A 27,964-nucleotide genomic window follows, 5' to 3' on the forward strand; every position below is an offset into this window, starting at 1 on the left:
TGACTGAGGAAGGATGGTTAGGGGAGAATACCATATAGTTCCTCTGTGACTACAAGTGGGGACAAGGGGAGAGTAGGCAGTGGTAGGAGATGAATCTGGAAAGGCAGGTTTGGAACGCGTTGTGAAGGACTTCATGTGGTTGGATTTAGAATGGCGTCCACAACCTACCCTCCTTATTACTCAGATGATTTAAGGTGGAGATTTGGAATTTACTGTCCTTCTGCTAGAGAGACATTGTGGAATCGTGATGACAATAATACCATCTAACAGGCATGATGCTGAACATTTAGTATGTATTTTTTTCCTTTAACCCTTTGCCACTCCCATTTCGCAGATGAGGACACTGAGGCCCCGAGATAGTCATACAGTTAGTGATTTGAAACCAGATCTTTCTGACTGTAGGATCTAAGCTCTCAGCTGCTGCAGGACCTGCCATTGATAAAATGCCAAATTTAAAACAGCTCAGGCAACAGTCAGGAAGATGTAGTAGATCAGCAGTGCACAACCAGAAGTGTCATCTTCATTACCTGTGTCTTTTTAAAAATTACAACACCTATATTCCATCATAGAGCTACTGGACCAAGGTTTCTGGGGTGTGGGGTCAAGGCAGAGGCATTTTACAGTAGTTCCCTCAGTAATTCTGGTGTGTGCCCTGGCTGAGGATGCAGGGCATATGAGGGAGTCACTGCATACATCCAGGGCGACAGGATGGGGCTCAGACTAAGTCAGTGACGCTGACACTGAGGAGAGGAGATGAATTTGAGATTAACTTCATTTCAAAAATAAAACTGACAAAATTTGGTGACCATGGAGAGAGGGAGTTAACTAACGTTTATTAGGTGGCTGCTAGCAAGTGCCACTCTAGGTGTTTTACATTTAAAAAGCTGACGATACCAAATGCTGGTGAGTATGTCAGGCAGTGACAGCTCTTATACATTGTTTGTGGGAATGTGAAATGATTCAGCCACTTTTGAAAACAGTTTGGCAACTTCTTATAATGTTAAGCATACATTTACCACATGACCCAGCAATCTCACTCGTAGATATTTGCCAAAGATAAATGAAAACATATGTCTACCTATACATTATAGATATAGGAATGTTTTTGGCAGCTTTATAGTCACCGAAAACTGAAAACAACCTAAATAACCATCAGTATTATAAATGGATAAATAAATTGTGGTATAGCCATACAATTGTTTATTGCTCAGCAATAGAAATTAATTGCTGATACATACAACAGCGTGGATGAGTCTCAGAAGCATATGCCAAGCGAAAGAAGCTAAACACCAAAGAAGCTGACGACTGTGTTCTTTTTGACGCCATTTATGTGACAAAAATCAGATTGGTGGTTGCCAGGGACTAGGAGTGGGGACAGGGGATTGCTGAGTAGCATTCCATTGTGTGAGTATATCGCAGTTGATTTATCAAGCCACAATTTTAGTCATTATAATAGATATGTAATGGTGTGTCACTGTTTTAATTTGCATTTCTCTATCTTGAGCATCTTTTCATATGCTTACTGGCTATTCTTATATCTTATTTTGTGGATTGCCTGTTTAATCCTCTGCCTGTTTTTTAATTGGATTGCTTGATAAGTATTATTAATACTTTGAATGAGTAGTGTGCCTTTTCATTTTCTTAACAGTACTTTTTGAAGAGCAAGACTTTTCAATTTTGATGAAGTCTAAATTGTCAATTTTTTTTCTTCTTTGATTACTAACATGACTTTTATGCCTGATTATAGGAAGAGGATTTGACAACTTGACTTCTGTCCATCTTGCACGGCATACTCCCACGGGAACACTGGTAACTATAAAAATTACAAATCTGGAAAACTGCAATGAAGAACGCCTGAAAGCTTTACAGGTAACAATATGAAGAAAATGATACACAGTTGGCCCTCTGTATCCACTGGTTCCACATCTGCAGATTCAACCAATTGTGAATAGAAAACATATATTTTAAAATAAATAATACAATAAAAAATAGTACAAATAAAACACAGCATAACTATTTACATAGCATTTACATTGTATTAGACATTATAAGTAACCTAGAAATGATTTAAAGTATATAGGAGGATGTGCATAGCTTATATGTGAATATTATGCCATTTTATACAAGGGACTTGAGCATTCTTAGATTTTGGTACATTCATGGGGTGGTGTGTGGGAGGCAGTCAGGGGATGCAGTCCTGGAACCAACGCTCCATGGATATTAAGGGGTGATTGTATTTAATATAATGTTTATTTGAGGCGATTACATCTATAAGAATTTTCTCCCCCAAACTAATAATTCTTCTGTTAGGGAAATACAGATTTCTTCTAATTAACATGCAGTTACAGAATTGGAAAGAATATGTGGAAGCCAGATTCATTATATGAAAGAACACATGTATTCCAACTTTGGTAACTGCTGCTCCTTCAAATGAATATCATATTCAAAATGCAGGTCTGGAGTTTTACAATACCCCTAGTTAGTCCCATCCTAAATAGTCACATAGGGCAATGGAAGAAATAAAAAACAGTTTCCTTTTCATCCAGATAAGCAAAATTAATTTCCAAATGACAAATTTTGACAGAATTGCATTTCAGGTATCTTATAATACCATTTTTATTGTCACGAATCATTTTTGATATAAAGGGGGAAAGGATTTTATTTGGATATTGTTCCAATTCTTAAAATATTTATATGTGCACATGTATATTACACAAACAAAAAAAGACTAGGAGAAACCGTATGAAATGTTAACAGTGGGTCTCTGTGAGGTGGCGATAGAGGGATTTTTAGGTATTTTAAAATGTTTTTATAAGAAGAACATAGTACAGTTAAGAGTATGACCCTAGAGAGAAACTAAGTTCACATTCTACTTCACTTCTTTTTATTAATTGCATGCTTTTGGACAGGTTTTCTAACTTATTTTTAAGTGCTGTCTTCTGAAAAATGGGAATCATAATATCACATACTTCGTGGAGTGGTTGTGAGATTTAAATAGATAAAAGCACTAAGAACAGTGCTTTCACTAATGAGCGCCCTTGAGCATTAGCTGCCACGACTGCCATTTTCATCATAAGGAAAAAAGGGTTATTTTTAAATGTCTTGTCTCTTGTGTGTTTATCCTAGAAAGCCGTGATTCTCTCCCACTTTTTCCGGCATCCCAATATTACAACTTATTGGACAGTTTTCACTGTTGGCAGCTGGCTTTGGGTTATTTCTCCATTTATGGCCTATGGTAAGAATGCTGGTTTTAAATAATTTAGCCTAGATGTTATAATTATATAGATGAGTTGGGATTTTAGATTTATGATTTGCCACATTTAATTTATAAGTCTAATGACTGATTTTAGATTTCATGGTATATTTCTATATCTGGTGCATGTTGAATTTTAGTTTGCAGAGAAAGGTAAGAATTGGTATGATGATCAGTGAACCACCACTGCTTTTCCAAGAATTCCATGCCTTTGCACAGGCTGTCTCTTCCCTTCAGCTTCCTACCCCTCTTTTAATGGAGACCTACTGTTACTCTGCAGCAAGAAGTTGTTTTTCCACCTCTGCACCCCATCCCTGTCCCTGTTACACTGCATTGTAAACTATTTCACTGTATTAGAAACATCTTTGTGTGTGCCCATCTCCCTCACTGCTTCTTGAGGGCCAGGATCATTTATATATTTTTATTTGTGGTGTCCCCAGGTGCTCACATAGTACTTAGCACAAAGTTGTGTTCCATAATTGTGTTCAATAAATAGTGAATGGATTCTGGAACTTTGATTTTTAGCACAGCTTTTGTGAATTGCTTCTGGATTTAAGAATATATATATACACACACACACACACACAGAATGTATTTTTATTCAATAATATTGACAAATCATTAATTCTCTTTCCTAATCTCTAGAGTGTCATTAGAAAAAATTGTTTAAAGATTCTTGAAAGAAAATCATGTTTGTGTGGGAAAGTGTTGTTTGGGTTAGACTCCAAAAAGTAACAGATATGTTTGTGTTTATGGTTGAAGAGAACATTAAAACACAGCTGGAAGCAAAATCACTTTCAGTGTTCATATAAGGATTTTAGGGGTTTCTTTCAGGTTCAGCAAGTCAACTCTTGAGGACCTATTTTCCTGAGGGAATGAGTGAAACTTTAATAAGAAACATTCTCTTTGGAGCAGTGAGAGGGTTGAACTATCTGCACCAAAATGGCTATATTCACAGGTATTTACTTATTTGTATTTTACTAAATGAAATAATTTTACTGGAAGAACTCTCTGAAGGAGGTTTTAGGAAGGAGCAGTTGGATGTTAGAAAAGAGGGATAGGAAACTTGTAAGTGAAAATTGAGGGAGGAAGGGACCATTAGGTGCAATGGATTGCTTACATTTTATATCCCTTCACCAAACATGTTCAGACCACATCCTCTGTGCCAAGCAGTTCTTGGTGCTGGGCTGGAGTGCCTGCCCTCATGGAGCTTACAGTCTCAATCTAATGAGGATGTTCAGGAGATGAGCTGTAGGAAATGGGATCCTAGTTAGCTGGGTGTTTTTCATTCTGTTTTTGTTTAAGCAAATGAAGAGCTTCATTATCTGCTTTCCATCTTATATTATGCATAAATTGGAATTAAACTTTTCTTCGATTTCTTATTTTGCAGTACCTTGAGGTTATCATCCTAAATATCACTTCTCTTGTTACCAAAGTGTATATGCAAAAGTGATTGACTGAATGTTAAAAACAGTGCTGTTCTAAGATATACTGCGACTTTATCTTACTTTTTAATTAAGTTACCTTTAAATAAGCTTGCTTTCCTATTGTTTCAATCTCCTTAAAGCTTTTAGTCTTACTATTGTTTTTTCAGCAAAATTCTAGTTAACCAAGGATTTCCAACACACTATATTCTGGTTAACTGGGGTTTCATTATATGTCACCAGATGATTGGCCATCCTCCTCTGTTAAGTTTCCAAATTCAGTGTTTGGGATCGAAAAACAAGGCTCTTATAATTTATCTGACAATTAAAGGAAATGTATAATATATCTTTTTATAAATGATGTATGAGAGAGACTTTTACTGGATAGTATTACATTTAGCTTTACAACCTTATATTTCAAATATTGTTTGATTTTTTTTTTAGGTAACACTTCTTAGGTGTTTTGCAACAGCATTCAAAAATAGTGAAATTGGCCAGGCATGGTGGCTCATGCCTGTAATCCCAGGACTTTGGGAGGCCGAGGCGGGCGGATCACTTGAGGTCAGGAGTTTGAGACTAGCCTGGCCAAGATGGTGAAACCTTGTCTCTACTCAAAATACAAAAAAAAAGTAGTTGCAGGTGGTGGCATTGCTCTGTAGTCCCATACTGAGGCAGGAGAATCACTTGAACCCAGGAGGTGAAGGTTGCAGTGAGCTGAGGTCATGCCACTGCACTCCAGCCTGGGCCACAGAGTGAGACTCTGTCTCAAAAAAAAAAAAGTGAAATTAATTATTTGATTCCATTCCTTGTTTGAAAAAATATTATCAGTTCTTTTTTATTTTTTTTGAGATGGACAGGGTCTTGCTCTGTCCCCCAGGCTGGAGTGCAGTGGCGCAATCTTGGCTCATTGCAAGCTCTACCTCCTGGGTTCACGCCATTCTCCTGCCTCAGCCTCCCAAGTAGCTGGGACTACAGGCGCCCGCCACCATGCCCGGCTAATTTTTTGTATTTTTATTAGAAATGGGGTTTCACCATGTTATCCAGGATGGCCTCGATCTCCTGACCTCATGATCTGCCTGCCTCAGCCTTCCAAAGTATTGGGATTAGAGGCGTGAGCCACCGCGCCCGGCCATCAGTTCTTAACATGTAGCTTTCAATTATATATCTTTACTTGTGTTGGTGCTGTAGTAAGTAGTTGAGAAAGAATTCTTATTCCCTGAATATTTCCTGTGTAAACAGCAGTTTTGCAGTACTGTTTTGCAGTTTATACTGCTGTTTTATAAAGGGTATTTAATTTCCAAGAGAATATATGGATTTGTTCCTACCAGATTTTTATTCTTTCTTCATTGGCCAGTTTCCTATTACTTAGGATTGTTTCTCTTTGTTCTAGGAGTATTAAAGCCAGCCATATCCTCATTTCTGGTGATGGCCTAGTGACCCTCTCTGGCCTGTCCCATCTGCATAGTTTGGTTAAGCATGGACAGAGGCATACGGCTGTGTATGATTTCCCACAGTTCAGCACATCAGTGCAGCCGTGGCTGAGTCCAGAACTACTGAGACAGGTCAGGTGTGGCCGTTGCATTGGGTTTTCTGTGTCTCAAGCGTCTTCTGAGTTTGACTGAAGTACAGTTGTGACTTTATATGTGGATTGGTGAATGGCCTTCTGCAAGACTTTATTTCTCTTTCTTGTCAAAATTATGTTAGGAAATTAAATACCATATATTAAGTGTGTCTTGATTTGTCACTTATGGGTTTCTTTTCCATTATTGTTCACCTTTCTTTATCAAAAAAGCACACATGTATAACTTTTGGTTAACTTATTTGCACTAAAAGACTTCAAATTAATTGTGTCCTACAGGATTTACATGGGTATAATGTGAAGTCAGATATTTACAGTGTTGGGATTACAGCATGTGAATTAGCCAGTGGGCAGGTGCCTTTCCAGGACATGCATAGAACTCAGGTAAGTGCTGCTGAAATCCCTGAACTACTTCCCTTTCATAAGATTGCTTACATTCTAGATAATTTCTGTTAAATACATTTGCTATAGACTCTTAGGAGCTTTATTGTTACTGTTTTAATATTTTGCCTGGAAAGTGTTGAAGGAAAGTTCTGTTTCTTTTAGATGCTGTTACAGAAACTGAAAGGTCCTCCTTACAGCCCATTGGATATCAGTATTTTCTCTCAATCAGAATCCAGAATGAAAAACTCCCGGTCAGGTGTAGACTCTGGGATTGGAGAAAGCGTGCTTGTCTCCAGTGGAACTCACACAGTAAATAGTGACCGATTACACACACCATCCTCAAAAACCTTCTCTCCTGCCTTCTTTAGCTTGGTACAGCTCTGTTTGCAACAAGATCCTGAGAAAAGGTAATATTGATCTCTTTTAAATACTGCAAAGTGTACATGTTTTACATTTTATAGAAGCTTTGTAACATTGCCCTTCCAGGAGAATACAAATCTTTTCTCAATGTTTTGATCAAAATATTGTCTAATCTAGAAAATGTCAGTGCTAAGAACAACTAGTAGGAACAAGGAAATGAGAATACTGGATTCAAAATCAGAAGAGGCTGGGTGCGGTGGCTCACGCCTATAATACCAGCACTTTGGGAGGCTGAGGCGGGTGGATCGCCTGAGGTCAGGAGTTCAAGACCAGTCTGGCCAACATGGTGAAACCCCGTCTCTACTAAAAATACAAAAATTAGCTGGGTGTGGTGGCATGCACCTGTAGTCCCAGCTACTCGGGAGGCTGAGGGAGGAGAATCGCTTGAACCCAGTAAGCAGAGGTTGCAGTGAGCCGAGATCATGCCACTGTACTGTAACCTAGGTGACAGAGTGAGACTCCATCTCAAAAGAAAAAAAAAAATCAGAAGAGTTGGGCTCAGTCTCAGCTGTACCATTTTCTAACTGATTTTTACAAGAAAAATCAGAGTAAAAATCAGTTACTCTTTCTAGACATTAATTAGCACATTTATGTTGACTCTAAGCAGTATAAAAATGTAAATTGCTGCTACCCTACTAAGTTACTGTCAGTAAATACTGTGTCCAGTAGATGTTGAGTATAGATTAATTGAAGGATACCTCTACAATTATTCCCTTTAGTCAAGGTTGTAGCTAAGAATTGGGCTTCTGATATATATTCTTTTTAATTTTTTTCTTATTGGGTTTTATAGCTCTAAACCTAATTTCTAACATATTTATACACCTGAAATCTACATTCTAATATAAAGGTTTTTTTTTTATAACTTTCTTAAAAATTTCAGGCCATCAGCAAGCAGTTTATTGTCCCATGTTTTCTTCAAACAGGTGAGCTGATCTATCATCCATTGTCTCGATGTTTTTAATTACTATTAAAAAGTCACTTTATTTTGTTGGCTTGATGAGATACTTTGGTTACCAAGGTTCTTACTAATAACTCTGTTACAAAATAAAGTTAAAAACAAGAAAACTTTTGGTAGTTCAATTACAGACTTTCTAAAATACTTTCATTCTTCAAAACAAAACAAGTAAAAACAAAATGGACTATCATTACATGTTATTGATGCTTGGTGTATATTTTGATTAATTTAGAGACATTTTCTCTGTTGGCTAGAAATGATGAAAGGGCAAAGTAATTCTGATAAGAAGTCAGTTTATTTGGCTCTTCTTCCTGTTTTCAGATGACTAGAATCAAAGGCAGTTTTAGGGGGAATACCTGAAAACAATTTTAAACACATTTAACATAAATTCTTTAAAAGTTATTTATTGCTAACAAAACTGATGTATTGAAATGATATATCAACAGGCTTATTTTGAGTTTCTTTAACAGATGAAAGAAGAAAGCCATGATTCAATACTTTCACTGTTGCCTCCTGCTTATAACAAGCCATCAATATCATTGCCTCCAGTGTTACCTTGGACTGAGCCAGAATGTGATTTTCCTGATGAAAAAGACTCATACTGGGAATTCTAGGGCTGCCAAATCATTTTATGTCCTATATACTTGACACTTTCTCCTTGCTGCTTTTTCTTCTGTATTGCTAGGTACAAATACCAGAATTATACTTGAAAATACAGTTGGTGCACTGGAGAATCTATTATTTAAAACCACTCTGTTCAAAGGGGCATCAGTTTGTAGTCCCTCTGGTTCCCACAGAGTACTATGACAACTCCAAGGAAACATCAGAATTACTAATCTAGCGAGTGTCATTTATTCTGGAATTTTTTTCTAAGCTGTGACTAACTCTTTTCCTCTCTCAATATAATTTTTGAGCCAGTTAATTTTTTTCAGTATTTTGCTGTCCCTTGGGAATGGGCCCTCAGAGGACAGTGCTTCCAAGTACATCTTCTCCCAGATTCTCTGGCCTTTTTAATGAGCTATTGTTAAACCAACGGGCTGGTTTATCTTACATCAGACCCTTTTCTGGTAGAGGGAAAATGTTTGTGCTTTCCCTTTTTCTTCTGTTAATACTTATGGTAACATCTAACTGAACCTCACTGACATTAAATGATTCACTTGAAATATATACAGAAATTGTAATTTGCTTTTTTTTTAAAAAAAAAGGGGGCTAAAGTAACACTTTCCTACTTATGTAAATTATAGATCCTAAATTCATGCACCCCGTGGGAGCTCAATAAAGATTTACTGAATTGAGTTTATGCTTTTATTTATTTTCCTTGCGTGGTTTGACAGAGCTAAAATACAGATTCTGATTTGTTTTGCCAAGAAAAGCCCTTTCTCAAGCAAATTCATTTACATAATCTATAATCAACTGAGTATTCGATTAAATGGAGGCAGAAGGCATTCTGGCCTTTTGTATGGTTATTGCTCATTTAGGAGGTACAACATGAGGACATATTGCTCCTGTAGGAGGTACAACATGAGGACATAGAGGTCTTAATTAATATTTCCTAATTTCCTAATTAGAAAAGAGACTCTGCCATGTCTCAAACTATGTATTCAAAAAGAATACATAGTTTGGAGGTGTGGTAAACTGGGACCTACTTCAGTTGATTTTCTTAATTTATACAATCTTATTTATATTACATTAAAAGTTATTTTAAAATGATTACTTCAGGACTAAAAAATTAAAAAGACAAATAATATACAAATCTATAGGCCATTTCAAGCACAATTTTCTTCATGTTTATTGACTGGACCCGCTCAAGAATGAAGGTTTGGGTTACTCCATCTGTTAAGCCACCAAGACCCACCAAAGTGAAAGAATTTAAAATGGACAGTGGAAAAGGGAGAAGATGAAGACCACTGAGGCCCTAAGAGCAACTCTAGTGGTAAGGGCTATAGTTCATCCTACTAACCTCCTCCTCCTAAATTTCCCTTCCGTAAGAGAGGCCCAGAGACCTTAGAGGTTCTTTCAAATCTGTGTGGAGGTTCTCCTAAATGTGTGTAGTTTAAAAATTGGACCATAAAGGGCATGAAATGGTGCTTCTCAGATCTCCTACTATGGGGTGTATTAGGGTACTCCAGAGAAGTAGCTAATAGAATGAATGTGCATATATATCTACATTTTATATATATACATATATAAATGGATTTATTATAAGGAATTGGTTCATGCGATTGTGGAGGCTGACAAGTCCAAAGCTCTGCCAGGTGAGTTAGCAAGCTGGACGTCCAGAAGAGCTGATGGTGTAGTTCTCGTCCAAAGGCTGTCAGACTCAAGACCCAGGAAGAGTAAGTGTTTCAGTTTGAGTCCAAAGGCAGGAAAAAGCCAATGTCGCAGTTCCAATGCATTCAGGCAGGAGGAATTCTCTTTTACTTGGGGGAAGTTTAGCCTTTCTCTTCTATTCAGGTCTTCAATTGATTGGATGAGGTCCACTAATATTAGAGAATGCAATCTGCTTTACTTAGTCGACCAATTTAAATGTTAGTCTGATCCAGAAACACGCTGTGATGGTTAATATTAAGTGTCAACTTGATTGGATTGAAGGATGTCTAGATAGCTGATAACGCAGTGGTCCCAACTTTTTGGCACCAGTTTTGTGGTATACAGTTTCTCCATGGGGTGGGGGATAGTTTCAGGATGAAACTGTTCCATCTCAGATCAGGCATTAGATTATCATAAGGAGCGGCACAACCTAGATTGCTCGTGTGTGCAGTTCACAATAGGGTTGGTGCTCCTAAGAGAATTTAATGTGGCCGCTGATCTGGCAGGAGGCGGAGCTCAGGCGGTAATGCTCACCCACCCTGCTGCTCATCTGCTGTGACGCTGGGTTCCTAACAGGCCACTGACTCGTATGGGTCCATAGAGGGGTTTGGGGACCCTTGTGGTAAAGTATTGTTTCTGGGTGTGTCTATGAGGGTTTTGCCAGAGGAGAGTGACATTTGAGTCAGTGGACTGGGAGAGAAAGACCCACCATCAATGTGGGTGGGCAGCATACAGTCAGCTGCTAAACAGCTAGAAGATGGCGGCCAGAAGAGGGATAACCTTGCTTGCTGAGCCTTGAGGATTTCATCTTTCTTCTGTGCTGGATACTTCCTTCCACTCCTCCTGCCCTTAGACATCAGACTCTAGGTTCTTTGGCCTTCGGACTCTGGGAGTTGCACACGGGCCTCCTGGGGACTTTTGGGCCTTCAGCCACAGACTGAGGGCTGCACTGTTGGCTTTGCTGCTTTTGAGGCTTTTGGACTTGGACGGAGCAACTGCTGGCTTCTTTCTTCCTCAGCTTGCAGATGGCCGACTGCAGGACTTCCCCTTGTGATAGTGTGAGCCAGTTCTCCCTAGTAAACTCCATTTCCTATATTCATTAGTTCTGCCCCTCTGGAGAACCCTAATACATATCCTCACAGAGACACTCAAAATTATGTTATTTTTTTGTTTATTTTTTTGAGATGGAGTCTTGCTCTGTCACCCAGGCTGGAGTGCAGTGGCATGATTTCAGCTCACTGTAACTTCCACCTCCCGGGTTCAAGTGAGTCTCCTGCATCAGCCTCCCAAGTAGCTGGGATTACAGGCTCCCGCCACCATGCCGAGCTCATTTTTGTATTTTTAGTAGAGATGGGGTTTCACCATGTTGGCCAGGCTGGTCTAGAACTCTTGACCTTGGACTCCCAAAGTGCTGGGACTACAGGCATTCAGAATAATGTTTGACCAAGTATCTGGGCACCTGTGCCCCAGTACAGTTGACACACAAAATCAACCATCACCATGGGTATCACCATGAGTGATGACTTCACTCTGTGAGTGCTTTCTTAAATTTTGTACCTTAGGCTCCTTGCTTGCTGTATTTCCAATGGCTGCTGTAACAAATTGCCACAAACTTAGTGGCTTAAGCAACACAACTATTATTTTGAAGTTCTGGTACAGAAGTTTGAAATCAGTCTTACTGAGCTCAAATGGCAGGGGTCCGTTCCTTCTGGAGGCTCCAGAGGGGAATCTGTTTCCTTGGCCTTTTCAGTTTTTAGAAACTATTCACATTCCTTGGCTCATGGCCCTGTTTGACCATCTTCAAAGTCAGCAATTTGGGGCCGAATCCTCATTCTGCCATTTCTCTGGTTCTCCCTTTGATTCCATCTTCTACTTTTTAAAGACCCCTGTGATTATACTGGGCATAGCGAGATAATCTGGGATAGCTTCCCTGTCTACAGTCAGCTGATAAGCAACCTTAATTCTGTCTGCAATCGTAGTTCCCTTTAGCCACATAACCTAACATATTAACAGGTTCTGGGCCTTAGGATGTAGACATCTTTTGGGGAACATTATCCTACCCACCATACCTGCCTCATCCTATCCCTACCCCTGGCAGCAGGGATTGCAAGTCAAGCCCATTCCTGGGAGACAAAGGCCTTTTGTGATTAATGGCTTCGGCTGGAGCACTCCCCATCAGCCCGACTGAAACTTATTTAGAATGACACTGCAGTCTAAGCCATTTCCTATTCTGCCTTCTTATCTTCCTCCCTCTCTTCCACTTTGGTCAGACTTACATCATGGATAGCTCTCCCAGCCATCTTCTACTGCCTCCCTACTTTTCCCTCCCAGACTTTTCCCCACAAAACATCTGTTGCAGGTGGTATTAATTTCCTATCACGGCTGTGACAAATTACCACAAACCCAGTGGCTTAAAATAATGCACATTTATTATCTGACAGTTCTGGAGGTCAGAAGTTTAAAATGGATTGGTAGCGCTACACTCCTTCCAGAGTCTCTAGGGGAGATTCTGTTGCCTTCCCAGATTCTAGAGGCTTCCTACTTCCTTCCCTCATGGCACAGCACTGCTCCAACTTCTGCTTCTGTGGTCCCATCTCCTTCTCTGCCTTTTGTGATTATATTGTGCCCACCCAGATAATTTGGGATAATTCCCCCCATCTCAACACCATTGGTTTAATCACAGTTGCAAAAATCTCTCCTCACATAAGGTAACATTCACAGGTTCCTGGGATTAGGACATGGACACATTGGTAGGGGCCATGACTACCACATGTCTAATTTCATCTTGGTGTCTGCTTTTCAAAGGACCCAAACTAGCAGTCACTTTAGCTAAAATGCCCTCCTATGAGCTTCTATAGTACCTTCCCCAAAAAGCACTGACACAACTCTAATTACTTCTGTGTTTATGTTCCCAAAGGACTGTGGACTTCCTGAGAATATTGTCTTATTCACTGGTATATTGCTGTTTAGTAAAACTGTCTGGCGTATTGTAGATGTTTAATATTTATTGAATTCTTTCTTGAATTAAAGTATTTGAATTAAAAAAAAGACTTTTGAAAATGTAAGAGATTTCTATGGCAAGAAGTTTTAAATTCTTTGCTTGTCACAATATTGCCATTAAAAATTTAATGTGGCAAAGAGATTTGAGATTTCTATCTAGTAAATATTTCGTCCTTTACTGCAAGCCAGATCAATGGTTTCCCTCATAAGTACTGTTGGCCAGTTGCCTATTAGCTCTCAAGTTCATTTCTCCACCCTTTCCCTGTTCTGCTTCACTAGGATCTACGTTTCCCATGTACCCGCAATCTCTGGTTTCCAGGGAGGCAACAGTAGAAGATCAGAGAGCAGGACGAGAGAGGAGAAACATAGTATATCTCACCCTTTGCCCCACTACCCTTCTGCTTCGAGTGTCCCTGGCAGTGGCGGTATCGTCTTTGTCTCTAGCTTCAAGACTCTGGTAGCACCAGTGCCCCCTGCTGTCCTTTCCATCCAAGTGGTGGTAGCACTTCCCACTCTTGCTAATTCCTGGGTTGCTTCAACATCCCTTTCTGCTTCTTAGCCTTGATTCCATCACCCACAAAACCAACTCCCTGTATTCCTTCTACCTGAAAGATCTGGAGTTGTGTTTTCCCAGTTACAAGCTGACTGATACAAGTACTGACAACTTTGAGGATTATTGGAAATTCTTAGTCCCTATAAAAAATTACTATCCTGATTATAACACTGAATGATCAGGAATTATGTTTTCCATCAACCAATTCTATTTAAACCCCATAGTCATTATAACTTCTGGTAGAAAAATAGAAACAAAAATTCTGTAAATCGAGTTTTGCTTTTCAAGAGTGGATCAAAGTTCAACAAGATCCAAATACTGTACTTACAAAGAAACAGAACCAATTCTCAGAAGTCTGATTTAAATCCTATGTTGATTTAGCTAGATTATATCTTATTCAGTTTCTACAATTTTATGCAGTTTCCCAAGTATGATGTTACTAAGAGGCCCTTTCACAGTTGTATGAGTAACTTAGAAAGTCACTGCTGTGTAAGAGATGCTTCAGGAATTAACTATATTCTTATTTTTATTGTGTAAAAAAATGCAATATCAGATGATGTTAAAATGAATAAAAGTTCAGCTGGGTGTGGTGGCACACACCTATAAATCTCAGTTACTTGACAAGCTGAGGCAGGAGGATCATTTGAGCCCAGAGTTTGAGACCAACCTGGGCAACATAGCTAGAACTCTGTCCCAAAAAAGTTAATAAACAAGGATAAGGCCCAGAGAATTGCTAACTGTTGAATCTAGAAATATAACTAGAGCTGAAGAGTAAAAGTATATATTCTTTTGTTTGTTTTTTCTTGCGAGGGGTGTCACTCTCACAACTCACTGCAGCCTTGGCCTCCCAGGCTCAGGTGGTTCTCCCACCTCAGCTTCCTCAGTAGCTGGGACCACAGGCGTGCTACCACGCCCAGCTGATTTTTTGTAGAGACAGGGTTTCGCCATGTTGCCCAGGCTGGTCTAGAACTCCTGGGCTCAAGCCATCCACTCGCCTTGGCCTCCCAAAGTGCTGGGATTACAGGCGTGAGCCATGGTGTCTGGCCTAAAAGTATATATTCAGAACAAAAGGCTGCACACATTGATAACCACAAATCACCTGAAAACTGGGTAGAAAGGGATAATTTACAGTGTAACAAAGGTTGGAGAAGTCAGAGAAAACCAAATTGGAGTGGTATTACATAGTGGAAAAAGTGAAAACTGAGAAATAAAACTTTGTTCATGAATATAAACTGAACACGTATTTCTGGGTCTGTTCCCTAAGCTTCATGAATGAAAACACATTTATATCAAATGTGTTTGTTTTTCATTTTAATCAAAACAAAATAGTTCTAACAAGATGAAAGTTGGTTGCTGACTTCTGTCACACAAAAGAAGAGATCTCCAAACCATTTTGTTAATGGAGAAATGATATTCTGACTGCTGGCCTCACATATCATTCTAAGTTAAACATGTTTTATAATAACACAAATGAACGAATATTTTTCAATATCCTCTTTTAATTTTTTTTGGCCGCATTTTTTGCATTTCATAATCTGATGTTTTATCATTTATATGAACTAAGCCTGATGAAACCATTCGACGACTTGTAAACTTTCCACTGTAGCTTTCTCGTTGCTTGTTAACCTCCGGAGCAGTATATGGTCTTGCAGAGTGTCTGGCATGATTATGGATATCATCTGAGCTTTTTCCTAAAAGCCTTGATCTTGATTTTACTTTTTTAAGGTGTGTAAATGAGGTCATGTCATGTAAATCCTCAAATTTATCTGAACAATCCTAAGTAATAAAATAAAAGATCAGATTGGTAAATTAGGTTTCTTAAAAGTAGATTTTAAATTTACAAGGACTTCTGATATGGATGGTCAAAAGAAAAAAGAAAAACATACAAGGACTAAAGTTTATAATAGCAACAGTTAAAGACAAAGAATGAAAACACTGGATGTTTCTTAGGCAGTCTCTAAATTCAGACCCTACACCCATGCCTCTCGTTAGATACTGTGCTAGATACTATGCTAGAAACCATGCTTTAAAAAAATCTTACTGTTACAAAGGATCCATTATTTCAAAAGATATTGAAGATAAGAAGCTAGAAACCTGAAAAACTTGAGAGCTGACCTCAGGGGACAGACTCCTAAGCAATGCTGGCCAGATTACTTTGTAATTTCTCTCCACCAAAATCTCTCTCCCCGACCCCAAATATAAATTACAAACTCTTATATTTTACTTTTTATGTCATCCAGAATTTGATCTTTCATCCTTTAATAACCATCTTTAATTTATATACATACAGAGAGAGGGAGAGTGTGTGTGCCACATCCAAGAATATGGTTGTAATGTTTACATTAAAAATAAAAAATTGCATGTGTACTCTGAGTAAACAAGTAAAACATTCAGTAAAATAACTGGAAGGATATATACCATAATAAATGATTCTTTTTCAAATTTTCTATTATATAGCTATATAAGGTATGAATCTAGTAGTTATCCTCAAATTAGGGTAAGCAATTTCCTCAGCAGTTTGAGCAGCTCATCTCATAATACTTTGCAAAGATAGCCACAGCAAGGGAGCGGGCTGCTTGATTTGAACGCAGGTGGGGATGGATTAATAGAACTGGGGGTCAGGGAACATTGGGCAGGACTAATAAGAATTAGGCAGTCAGAAAAAGATTTACAAAAAAGAATGTATAATGAGTCTAAAGATAAATTCTACCTATTTAACATTTTTGCCTGAGTTTGAAGAAGGCAAGAAAACATTCTTCCTCTTCCCTCTTATGTACACAAGACAATTAGGGAAGCCACACTGCGATGATTTATGCTATGTTAGTGAGTAACATAATTTTCCTTCACAGCTGATATAACTCATTACTGGAGTGGCAGTGGAAGGGCATGGAGACCCAGGCCACTGGTCACTTTTCTAGGTGCTCCTACGACTCAATTTCTCTCTCTTTTGTCTTGATTCCTTTGGGAGATTCCTGGATTTTAGAAAATCAGATGAGTAAGTTGTTCTGATCATCTGAAAAATGCCCGCTTACTACTCAATTATCTATTAGAGGAAAGTTTAGGAACAGTTGGTTTAACCAAGAGAAATAAAGATAACTCTATCTCCCTTGCCTCCTCTTGGGATAAGGGTTCTGAGATCCTATATAATCTTATATCATTTAACATAAATGCAATTTCTTACTTTGCTTGAAAAGTTGTATTCAAGATTCCATTTGTCTTAAAAAAAATCAGGAAATCTTCTTTGAAAACTACGACCCCATCTTCTATCTTTTTTCCAAGTGTGTAGACACGTGTATATATACAAACACTCACCCTCTCAATACTAAATTTCCAAATTTAGATAGAAAAGAAAAATCCAAAATTGAAAGTATAAGCTGGTATTTTTACCCTGCCACTATATAGTTAATATTTAACTGTATAATATATAGTGTGTATAATATATAGCTATATAATATTTACCCTGCTACTATAAAGCAAATAGTTTGCTTTACTGTGGAAAATAAAATCAAAATACTTATGCAGAAATTAGATTTATTTTCTCAAAGGGAAAATTATGCACATCAAAGTATCAATTTAATATGAGTTTTACCTACTCATATTTACTTAGCAGTTTTTCCAATTATGGATCATGCCTGTTATGCATACTACAGGGAAGACCAGTGATTCAGAAAATTAAAAGTCCCTTCCATTCTAGATTTTAAATTTGCTTTAGAATGATTTGTATAAAGTCTAGTCGCAGATTTACTTTCCTAATTTTTTTTTTAAATTTTATTTATTTATTTTTTTTGGAGACTGCTCTTGCTCTGTTGTCCAGGCTGGAGTGCAGTGGCGCCATCTTGGCTCACTGCAACCTCCGCCTCCTGGGTTCAAGCGATTCTCGTGCCTCAGTCTCTCAAGTAGCTGGGATTACAGACATGCACCACAACACCCAGCTAATTTTTGTACTTTTAGTAGAGACGGAGTTTCACCACATTGGCCAGGCTGGTCTCAAACTCCTGGCCTCAAGTGATCCACCTGCCTCAGCCTCCCAAAGTGCTGGCCTTATAGGCGTGAGCCACCAAGCCTGGTCTCCTGATCGTTTTATGTTAATATTAAAAATATATTTGAATTCTCAAGTTTCTCAGCACATGATATAGCATGGTGGTGAAAAAAGAAAAGACTAGAAGTTAAATTCTTGCAATTCATAATCCAATGGATTGCAAATTTTACATATCCCTAATTTTTAGCCAGATAACTGGCACATAGGAGCTTCATATTTGTTTAACCGAAGCAAAGATAATTCGGCTATGTGAAGAAAAAAAAAAAAACCTCTAATAGTTGTAGTTAATCTCTATGAAAAGAAAATGTCAGCTGTGTTTCCACAGTATCGGGCCACAGCCAATAGTTGTACTAATTTTAGTCAGGGCTAAAATCCAGACAGTTTTCCACAATCAGGACTATGTACTCTGACTCTCAGCTGTGTCAGCTGGGAGAATCTGCCTAGAGGAAGAGGGCACCTTTTTCTAATTCATGTCCCAGATGGTGGGTTGGGAGGAAGGGTTGCCACTGTTTATTTCATAAAAAGGTAGTAGGTGTGTTAACAGTCTCCCTGATTTTGTGATTGCATTTTGAATCAGGTGAGGTGATATTTAAGTTTCAGAGGAATTTTTTGTTTTGTTTTGTTTTGTTTTGTTTTGTTTTGAGACGGAGTCTCGCTCTGTCGCCCAGGCTGGAGTGCAGTGGCCAGATCTCAGCTCACTGCAAGCTCCACCTCCCGGGTTCACACCATTCTCCTGCCTCAGCCTCCTGAGTAGCTGGGACTACAAGCGCCCGCCACCACGCCTGGCTAATTTTTTGTATTTTTAGTAGAAACGGGGTTTCACCGTGTTAGCCAGGATGGTCTCAATCTCCTGACCTCGGATTCACCCGCCTCGGCCTCCCAAAGTGCTGGGATTACAGGCGTGAGCCACTGCGCCCGGCCTTTCAGAGGAATTTTTAAATTGGAGGTCTGTATGTCTTGGGGGTAATTAAGGTTATACACACAGTTGGATGCAGATACACACACCCTAAATTATTGCCAGAACTTTGTCAAATACAGAAGTAGAAGACTTAGAAAAACATCATTACATGTATAGTAGTTCTTGCAGTCCAGTGAAGCAGTGTCCTTGGAACAGACTTCTTTAGGTGAATTCTTGTGGTGGGCAGTGTGGTTGGCAGTATCCTGACTATCTTGTTAAATGACTTTTTTGGTTTGGCGACACGGTCTCTTTCTTTTCGGACCTTGGGTTTTAGATCTTCTCTCTTAAATAATTCTGGGAAGAGGGATGGTTTCGAGTTTTTCTCATTTTCTACATCTTTATATTGGAATGACTGTATTTCAGGGAACTTGGCACATTTTTCAGTGCAAATTTCATCTGGTTTTATATAAAGAGTTTGTATTTCTTTTTTGTATTGTGCAAATGTTACTAAATGTTTTTTATTATTGTTATTATTTCCTTTCAGTCTCTGACGATACTGGTCTTCTAATTTTGATTTTTCCTCAGTCTCTGTATTGAAATGAGTTAAAGTGCTAGTTTGCCAGGAAGGAAAAGTGAGTCTGTTTACATACTCATCTTCCCTTGGCATTCTGGCATTAGGAATTCTTGGATACGATGTTAATACTGCTTCAGGTTTTTCCTGAACAGTCCATTTATAGATGTTTACATGCTCCTTTCTATCAAGGGACTTCATTTTCTGTGTCCTTTCACACCAAGCTTTTGATTGAGTTATTTTTGATTTACCACCCCAACTATATGGGTCTTGAATCTGTGTTTTATGAACAGAATTTTCTGCTTGAGGAAGCTGCATAAATACATGTTCTTTCCTTAGTTTCTTAAGCAGTATATCTGTAAGTGTTTCTGATGAATTGTTTAATGGACTTGCCTGGGTATTTTTATTGGAAGAAGGTTGTACTTTGATTAAACTTGGTGTTTTAGCTTCTTCTTTAGTGTAATAACTTTTCTGTTCCCTAATTAAAGATGAATTTTCTTTTAAATTCTGTAAGGGAAAATATTTCTTTTCTTTCTCTCGAATCAGTTCTGTTTCTCTAAGTTTATCCTCAGAAACCGTTTGTAAAGTGGTTTGTTGAACAATTCTTGAATATTTATTTTGCTTTTCTGAATGCTTCTCCACAAAGTGATGGTCATCTCTAAAAGGTAAATGTGTCTTTATATATTTTAACGGTATAGAACTAGAATTAAGCAAATTTATATGCTGGTTGATCCCTTCTAATTGCCTTTTTGTCATTAGTCCTGATTTTGAAAGTTTTTCTAAAAAAAGACCCTGGAGGTGTTTGCTTAAATCAGCTTTTAGATGTAATAATTCATTTTCTGATAAAGCTATCAGATAGTTTTGTAGAGATTTACTTAAAGGATATTTCATGTTTATTTCAAACCTTCTACCAAAACTCCCCTTTGAAATATCTTGTTCTAGTTCATGAAAAGAAAGTGAGACACTTTTAGTCCTTAGAGAAGACATGTTTGGGTATATAGTCTCAGATTCTGTCTCATTAAATAAACTGCTTTCTGAAATGTTTTTTAGGAAATAGTTTTGGAGAATCTCATTTAAAAAAGACCTTAGCTTTATTTCTAAATGTTTATCTATGAAATGATGATTGAAATTTTTGACAAAAGACATGATTTCTTTCACAGTTTCAGAATATTTCCCCTGAAAACTGTTTGGCCCTTTCCGCTCTACCTTCTCATTCATCAGATACAGATTTCGGTAGATTTTTGGTAAGTCCTCCTTGGTGATATGTCCTGATTCTGAAAGTCTTTCTACAAGGTAATGCTGGATTTGTTTACTTAATTCAGATTTTAAATTTTTTACTTCTGACTCTGAGAGTTCTTCTAGAAGCACACGCAACTTTGGACTCAAAATATGTTTTCTGTCTAATTTGTCTACTTTATCAAAATTCTCTTGGATTTCTTTAAGGTGTTCTGTGTCACTTGTAAAAGAAGGTTGAATTAGTCTTTCTAATTCTCTTTCTGGTTGTCCTCTTCTTTCAGATTGATTATATTTGAAAAAAACATTGAAGATGTTTTTTAAAAAGGATTTTAACATTATTTCATCTGATTCATTAAGTTTATCCATTAATGAGTTAGTTAAACTTTCTAAAGTAGAACTGAGGTCATTTTCGTCTTTACCAAGCCTCTGACCATTTCTTGGCAAATCCAGTTCTTTATTTGCTATTGAATAATAACTTGAATCTTGTGGGAACATATTTTGGTTTTCCTGTATAAATTCAACTCTACTAACAGAAGTAGTGTCTTTGGGAATGATGGGTATATTCTGCTCAGAAAGAGGTTCTGTCTCGCTTCTGATTTCTGAATAATACTCTTGGGAATCCTTCAGCTTTCCTTTAGGAGAAGTGATCCCCGTACCCAGCAAAGAACTCTTACGGCGTTCTTCATCTAATTCTATCACTTTGATTATCCCAGATCCTAAAAGCGTATCTATAGGAAATGCTTGTATTATCTGGCTTATAGCAGATCTGGGCTGTGGCAATTCTATTTTATCAGCATTATCTTCATGAAGTAGAATATGTGATGACAAACTTCTCTTCCAAGGTGTAGGTACTTGATTTTCCAAGTTCATTGGTGTTTCACTTGGCTCTTTCACTTCTATCTCCAATTCTGAGAATATTGGTGCAGTGAATATTTGCCTTATAATGTAGTCATGTACAGTGCCACTTGAACCTGATTTGGAGTTAGGTACTTCACTTATTAAATGTTTCTTTTTGATACTACTCTTTTTTTTAATTGGAAAATCTCTCTCATCAGCTTCGAAGTGTGTTTTAGAGACATGTTCTTCTACCTCCGGAGATTGTCCTGGTCCACCTTCTGAAAAGGAATCTGCAGGAATATTTTTAATTATCTGACCCTGTTCTGAAAGTGAATATTCAGGAATATTTTTAATTACTTGACTACCTTCTGAAAGTGAATCTGCAGGAATATTTTCAATTATTTGACTACCTTCTGAAAATAAATCCACAGGAATATTTTTAATTATTTGACTTAAAATAGTCTTTGAATTTAAAATGTCTTTTTCTGAAAGCCAGTTGTTTAAATCTTGTTTTTTTCCCAATACGTTGTCTTCCATACTACTTGATGATTTATCATGAATGCTTATAAGTAGAGAACTACTTTTCTCTCTTGCTTCACTGTTCATACTAACTTCTGGTTTAGAAAATAATTTGTCTGAAAGGTCTTGCAGATTTTTACTTAAAATTGACTTGAGTATCATTGATTGTTTTAAATATTCTATCTGGGGGGTAAAATTTAAAGACTTTGAGAGGTGACATGTATTTGCATGTACATTTCCAGCCCTTGATGATTCTCCTTTGAAACTTGGTAAAGATACATTTGGTAGATTTTCTTTTAAATTATACTTTGTATCTAAACCCTTTATCGTATTGATAGTAGGGTCAGGGGCTAACTTATTCTCAGTTTCTGACGTCTTTGTTGTGAAGATATTAGGGTCATGGGCCCAGGTTTTATTAGCAGGTCCTGCAGTTTTTGATTGTGCTGGATAAGGAGGATCCTGGTCTTCGTGCTCTATAACCTCTGCACCTAAAATGTTTCTACGTTTGTATATATCTTGATCTTTTCTTTTACTGACTGACATTTTGTTTATATTCCTTAGAAAAGGATCAAAACCGTTCTTGTTGACTTTCTGAAACTGCAATGTTAAAAAAAAAAAAAAAAAGGTAAGACGTTTGGTAGCAATGATTTCGAATTTATTATACATTTTCTAGTTAATTTTCTTTGAGCAATCTGTCAATGTATCTATTTACTCTCCTACCCTCCACAAAGGGAAAAAATCAACTTTAATTATTTTAAAATATTTGAAATTGAAATAAAATATTTTAATGGAAAAATTTCAAATTCTTAATTCTGATGCTATTTTGTGTCCAAGTGCTTTTTGCTACTTGGAATATTTTTAAATACTTAAAAAGCCATCCATAAATAGTTTATTGTTAAGAACTTAATTTCTAGTGTTAGCTTCATTTCCTTAGACAGTGGCTAACATCAGGATCCAAGTCTCATCTACCTAAATATTTGCTACATTCATAGCAATGTAGGAAATATTTTTTTTTAAATTCAAGCAAGTAGTGAAAAGTACTAAAATGAAACTCACGAAAAGTATCAAATATTCTCTGAAAACTGACTTGGGGGCATATATCATCTGCCTTTAAGTCTGAGAGTTTCAACAATGATAATGAGCTCCACCCAGTCCTTAACATGTCACAGTTTAATCTTGCTTTTTGATGCATACTGTATAATGCCCCAGAAATGGGTAAGGGAGAACCATATAGAAAACTCAGGATTACAGTAAAATTTCAGTGTAATATTCATAAGCAGCTTTTTAGCTCTGGGATCAGGCTCTTCTATCATTGAAACAGCCTTCAGAATAAATATTCTTATTGAAACTCTTTTTTCATACTTCTGTGTTATCTAACTAAAAGAAAGCAAAATGTGAAAGAATCAGCCTACTATTTGTCTTATTTTATTTCAACTTAGTAGTTCAAAATTATTTTTAATGGATGAAACTTATTGTAACTGGTTTTCAAATTCTAGTGGATACCCAGATGACAAATTAAGAATCCCCTTAGTTTTTTTTTTTTTGTTTGTTTTCTTTTTTGAGAAATACAAATTCCCAGGTTCTGTTTCTGGGTTGAGATTCATTAGGTCAGAAATGGACCTGGGAATGTGTATTTTTTACAATAGCCAGGTGTTTCTAATGAGTAGCTTTTTAGAACTATTGAATTAAAGTATTGAAGAAACCTAGTAATTAAGTATAATGATATTGGGATAGAATAATTCAGGACTCACCTGAAATTTTGGTTTGAATTCTATATATTCTGGTCTGAAAGATGGTGAATTATATTCTTTTGGTGAAAAAGCCACCTTATAAAAAAAGAAGTTCTAATTTTAGATTACTTGTAAGAGTATCAAGATCATTTTATTCTTGCAATAGTTATTAGAGGTATAAAATTTTTAAACCTAAATATTTTTATCATAACTATACTTGCCAATTATGAAAGAAATCTATATATATATAATATTATATATGTGAAATATTGGCTTCATTGGTATTATAATAGTCACCCTATTGAATTCGTAAACTCAAAATAATGCACAGCAACTTCAAGCAGAAACAAAAGTAAAAATAAAATAGAATTGTCAGAAGAAATGTAACCTGATTTTTAAAAGGCTGTGAGATACCGTTAGACAATACATGGCAGCTCATAGTATATTGAGATAGCATTTTATTTATTTATTTATTTATTATTTCGAGACAGTCTTGCTCTGTTGCCCAGGCCAGAGTGCAGTGGTGTGATCTTGGCTCACTGCAACCTCTGCCTCCTGGGTTTAAGCGATTCTTGTGCCTCAGCCACCTGAGTAGCTGGGATTACAGGCATGTGCCAGCACATCTGGCTAATTTTTATATTTTTTGTAGAGACAGGGTTTTGCCATGTTGGCCAGGCTGGTCTCGAACTCCTGACCTCAAGTGATCCATCTTCCTTGGCCTCCCAAAGTGCTGGGATTACAGGCATGAGCCACCACGCCCAGCCATAGATAGCATTTTCAGTGATTATCAACCTGTCACTGTTAAATGAAGATGTAAAACTCCCTAAAGAAATACTTGAGTATTAAATCAAGATGTATGAGAACCATTACAGGATCACAAAACCATTGAATTTTTAGAAATGGAAGTGTTTTGGAGATAATCTAGTTCTAGTTCTTATTTTACACAGAATCTGAAGCTGAAGTTTCTTGTCCCAAATTACCCAGATGATTAGTAGCTTAAATCCTAGGTGTCCAAAGTTTTCATTGGGTACTCAGTTCCTCACACAATCCTGATAGCAGTGAGGGAGAATGAGTGGCTTTAGAAGCATCAGAATGTGCATCCACACTGCCAGCTCATACAGAGAGAAAACGTGACACATCTCTTTACAGAACACTTGGTACTTCAAATGACTCTCCTATACATTATCTCCTTTAGTCTGTAGAGGCTTCACTATGGACTAAATTAAGTAAAATAACAATTCAATGAGTAACATTTTTATTAGAGATACTTTTAGGTTGTTTTAAGGTTTAATTAACATTAAGCAGTTAATAAATGACCCTATTCTTAAAGCCTCAGTGGCTTCCCACTCATTGTCCTCACACACCAACTCTGTATTGTCTCTGCAAGTTTCTCAATATTTGCCAGTATGGTTCCTCTCCTCCAGCCAAATGTGTCCAACTCTGAATACTTGACATACATCTTGTACTTCCATACCTATTCTTTTGTTCCTTTTGTTTTTCTTTGCTTAAATTTCTCCCAAATCTCTCTTAAACACAGTTGACATTATAACATTTGAAAGTTTATTGCTTTAAATGAATTTAATAGAAAAATCTAAAAAAGACACATGTATGATAAACAAGTGAAAGAACAAGTAGTAGAAAAATATAATTTCATTTTTGTAACAAACAAAGCAAACAAAAAATCCCCCCTACTACAAGCATGGACAAATGTGTGAATGGATTCAAAATGCTTACATTGTTTTCTCACGGGAGTAGCCCTGGAGGAGAGGAAGGAGGATGCTATTAACGTTTACTCTGTTTAACTGGGCATTATTGATTAGATGAACATATAATACTTTCATAAATAAAAAGCTTCAGTAAAGTAACATTGGGGGAATGTTCTAGGTATGCATGTTAGGAAGCTAGGAAGAGACAATTTAACAAATCAATACAGGAGCTTCAAGATGGCAGACTGAACATGTGAGTCTACTCTCCTATCTCCCAAGGTGCCAGTACATTAACAGAAAATATTATTTCACAAAGAAAGAACCATGGCAATACTGGAAATCAGTAAGGTGAGCTACCAGGATCTAGACCTTTGAGAAAATTCAGAAAATGTGAGAGTAGATATAATTGACTTAATGGAAAACCCCAATCAGAAAAACCATAACCTTAAACAATAGTTATTAGAGATGTAAAATCAGGGGGGCCTGAGAAGCAATACATTCCAAGTCAGTGTATTAATCAGGGTTCTCCAGAGGGACAGAACCCACAGGATATATGTATATATAAAAGGGAGATTATGAGGGAGAATAGCGCACATGATTACACAGCGAATTCCTGCGATAGGCTATCTGCAAGCTGGAGAAAGAGAGAAGCCAGTAGCGGCTCAGTCCAAGTTCGAAAGCCTCAAAACCAGGGAAGCCAACAGTGCAACCCTCAGTCTGTAGGTGAAGGCCTGAAAGCCCCCTGGAGACCGCTACTGCAAGTCCCAGGGTCCAAAGGCTGAAAAACCTGGAGTCTGATGTCCCAGGGCAGGAGGAGAGGAAGCAAAGCATCTGGCAAGGGAAGAGGGAGTGAGCCAGAAGACTCAGCAAGCAAGCTCATCCCTCTTCCTCTGTCTGCTTTGTTCTAGCTGAGCTGGCAGCAACTGGACAGTGCCCACCCACATTGAGGGTGGGTTTTCCTCTCCCAGTCCACCGCCTCAAATGTCAGTCTCCTCTGGCAACACCCTCACAGACACACCCAGAAACAATACTTTTCCAGCCCTCTAGTCATCTCTCAATCCAGTTAAGTTGACACCTAATATTAACCATCACGCTCAGCATACACAAAGAAAATCAGATCACGGGAACGTCCATAGTTATTAAAGAGCTGCATTTGGAACAGCTAGACCTCTTGGACCCTTCGTTATCACCCCTTTCTTTCTCTGTGCACACAGATCAAACACTGCTGGCAGCACTCTTTCCCCAGTCACTCTCCCAAACATCAAAAAACTGTTCTCTAAGGAGAATATGGCATATTCCTATGCAGAGATATAAGTTTTGGGCCTTGACAGGGAAGCAGAGTAAGGACTGCTGAGACTCACACTTCCAAATTAGAAAACTAAAAGGGGATTTGAAAAAAAGGGAGTTCCATCCAGGAAACACACTGGTTCTTTGGAAATGTAGAGAACTCAGTGATCCTACCTACCATCTTCCATCCCTACACACCCTCCAGGGAAGCCTGCCCAGCACATGGACAGAGCATACCTATACAATCAACATACCCCTCCATTTATAAACATAAAACGAAGTTTACCATGTATATGAGAAAAATTGATATATGTAAGTGAAGAATCAATAAGAACAAATGGAACTAACTCCAGCGTAAATAGAAATATTTCTGAGGAATGTAGGAGGAGGGTGATCCTTGGAAAAGATTCTAAATAGCTCAGAGATATTCAAGAGAATATTGAGTTCCCTTTAGCTGTATGATGATTATCTCAAATTTAATGTATATAAAATACAATTTTAGATTAGGCACCACACTCCCAAAAAAGAAAACCCTTAGGCTTTCTGTTTTTCCACTTCTCAGTTGATGATGCTTCTATCTCTGGAATTGTTAGGCCAGAAACCTAAGAGTCTGTATTCCTCTCCTTCTCCTTTCCATAACTAATTCCGCATTAAGTCCTGTGGCTGCTGCCTTCAAAGCAGATCAAGTATGACCAGGCACGGTGGCTCACACCTGTAATCCCAGCACTTTGGGAGGCTGAGGCAGGCGGATCACCTGAGTCCCAGAGTTTGAGATCAGCCTGAGCAACATGGAAAAACCTTGTCTCTACAAAAACTACAAAAAATTAGCCAGGTGTGGTGGTGCAGCTTATGGTCCCAGTTAGGAGGCTGAGGTGGGGGATCACTTGAGCCCAGGAGTGGGAGGTTGCAGTGAGGTATGATCATACCACTACACGCCAGCCTGGGCAACAGAGTGAGACCCTGTCTAAAAAAAATTATATACATATAATTTATATATTAATATATATTGGATATATATATTATATATATAATTATGTGCATATATATCCAATCACCTTTTCCTATCAACCCCCCTACTACTATAGAACAAGCCACCATCATGTTTCCCCAAGCAGTAGTATCCTAAGTAGTCTCTTGCTCCCTGTGACAGAGAATGCTAGTTGCCTTCCTAAAATGTACTATCTCAAGAACTTACATTTTTTAAGGGGCAGAAATATCCCCTATCAAAAGCGCTACATCTTCTAGCCTCCTCTGCAGACAGGA

General features: G+C 37.7%; 2 protein-coding genes across 6 annotated transcripts in view; one reads left to right on the forward strand and one right to left on the reverse strand.

Moving 5' to 3' along the window:
• STRADB (STE20 related adaptor beta) overlaps positions 1–9,310 on the forward strand; it is a 29,541-nt gene extending 20,231 nt beyond the window's left edge. Inside the window, exons 5-12 of the mRNA XM_003907807.4 lie at positions 1,748–1,869; positions 3,127–3,235; positions 4,088–4,211; positions 6,068–6,239; positions 6,536–6,640; positions 6,803–7,047; positions 7,941–7,983; positions 8,486–9,310. Coding sequence (XP_003907856.3) covers positions 1,748–1,869; positions 3,127–3,235; positions 4,088–4,211; positions 6,068–6,239; positions 6,536–6,640; positions 6,803–7,047; positions 7,941–7,983; positions 8,486–8,629 — 1,064 coding nt within the window. The 3' untranslated portion in view covers positions 8,630–9,310. The remainder of the gene's footprint in view (positions 1–1,747; positions 1,870–3,126; positions 3,236–4,087; positions 4,212–6,067; positions 6,240–6,535; positions 6,641–6,802; positions 7,048–7,940; positions 7,984–8,485) is intronic.
• Positions 9,311–15,357: 6,047 nt separating this feature from the next.
• Positions 15,358–27,964, reverse strand: part of C2CD6 (C2 calcium dependent domain containing 6) — a 176,813-nt gene continuing 164,206 nt past the window's right edge. For 3 of the 5 annotated variants that reach the window (XM_017946785.3, XM_003907813.3, XM_021923878.2), the window contains 3 exons: positions 23,730–23,804; positions 18,985–22,575; positions 15,358–15,654 (listed from right to left, as the gene is read on the reverse strand). In XM_017946785.3, the coding sequence (XP_017802274.1) occupies positions 15,364–15,654; positions 18,985–22,575; positions 23,730–23,804 (3,957 nt within the window). In that variant the 3' untranslated portion in view covers positions 15,358–15,363. The remainder of the gene's footprint in view (positions 15,655–18,984; positions 22,576–23,729; positions 23,805–27,964) is intronic. The other 2 variants (XM_017946786.1, XM_017946787.1) reach the window with 2 other exon arrangements.

This window comes from Papio anubis, chromosome 10 (assembly GCF_008728515.1).
Source record: "Papio anubis isolate 15944 chromosome 10, Panubis1.0, whole genome shotgun sequence".
Lineage (NCBI taxonomy): Eukaryota > Metazoa > Chordata > Mammalia > Primates > Cercopithecidae > Papio > Papio anubis.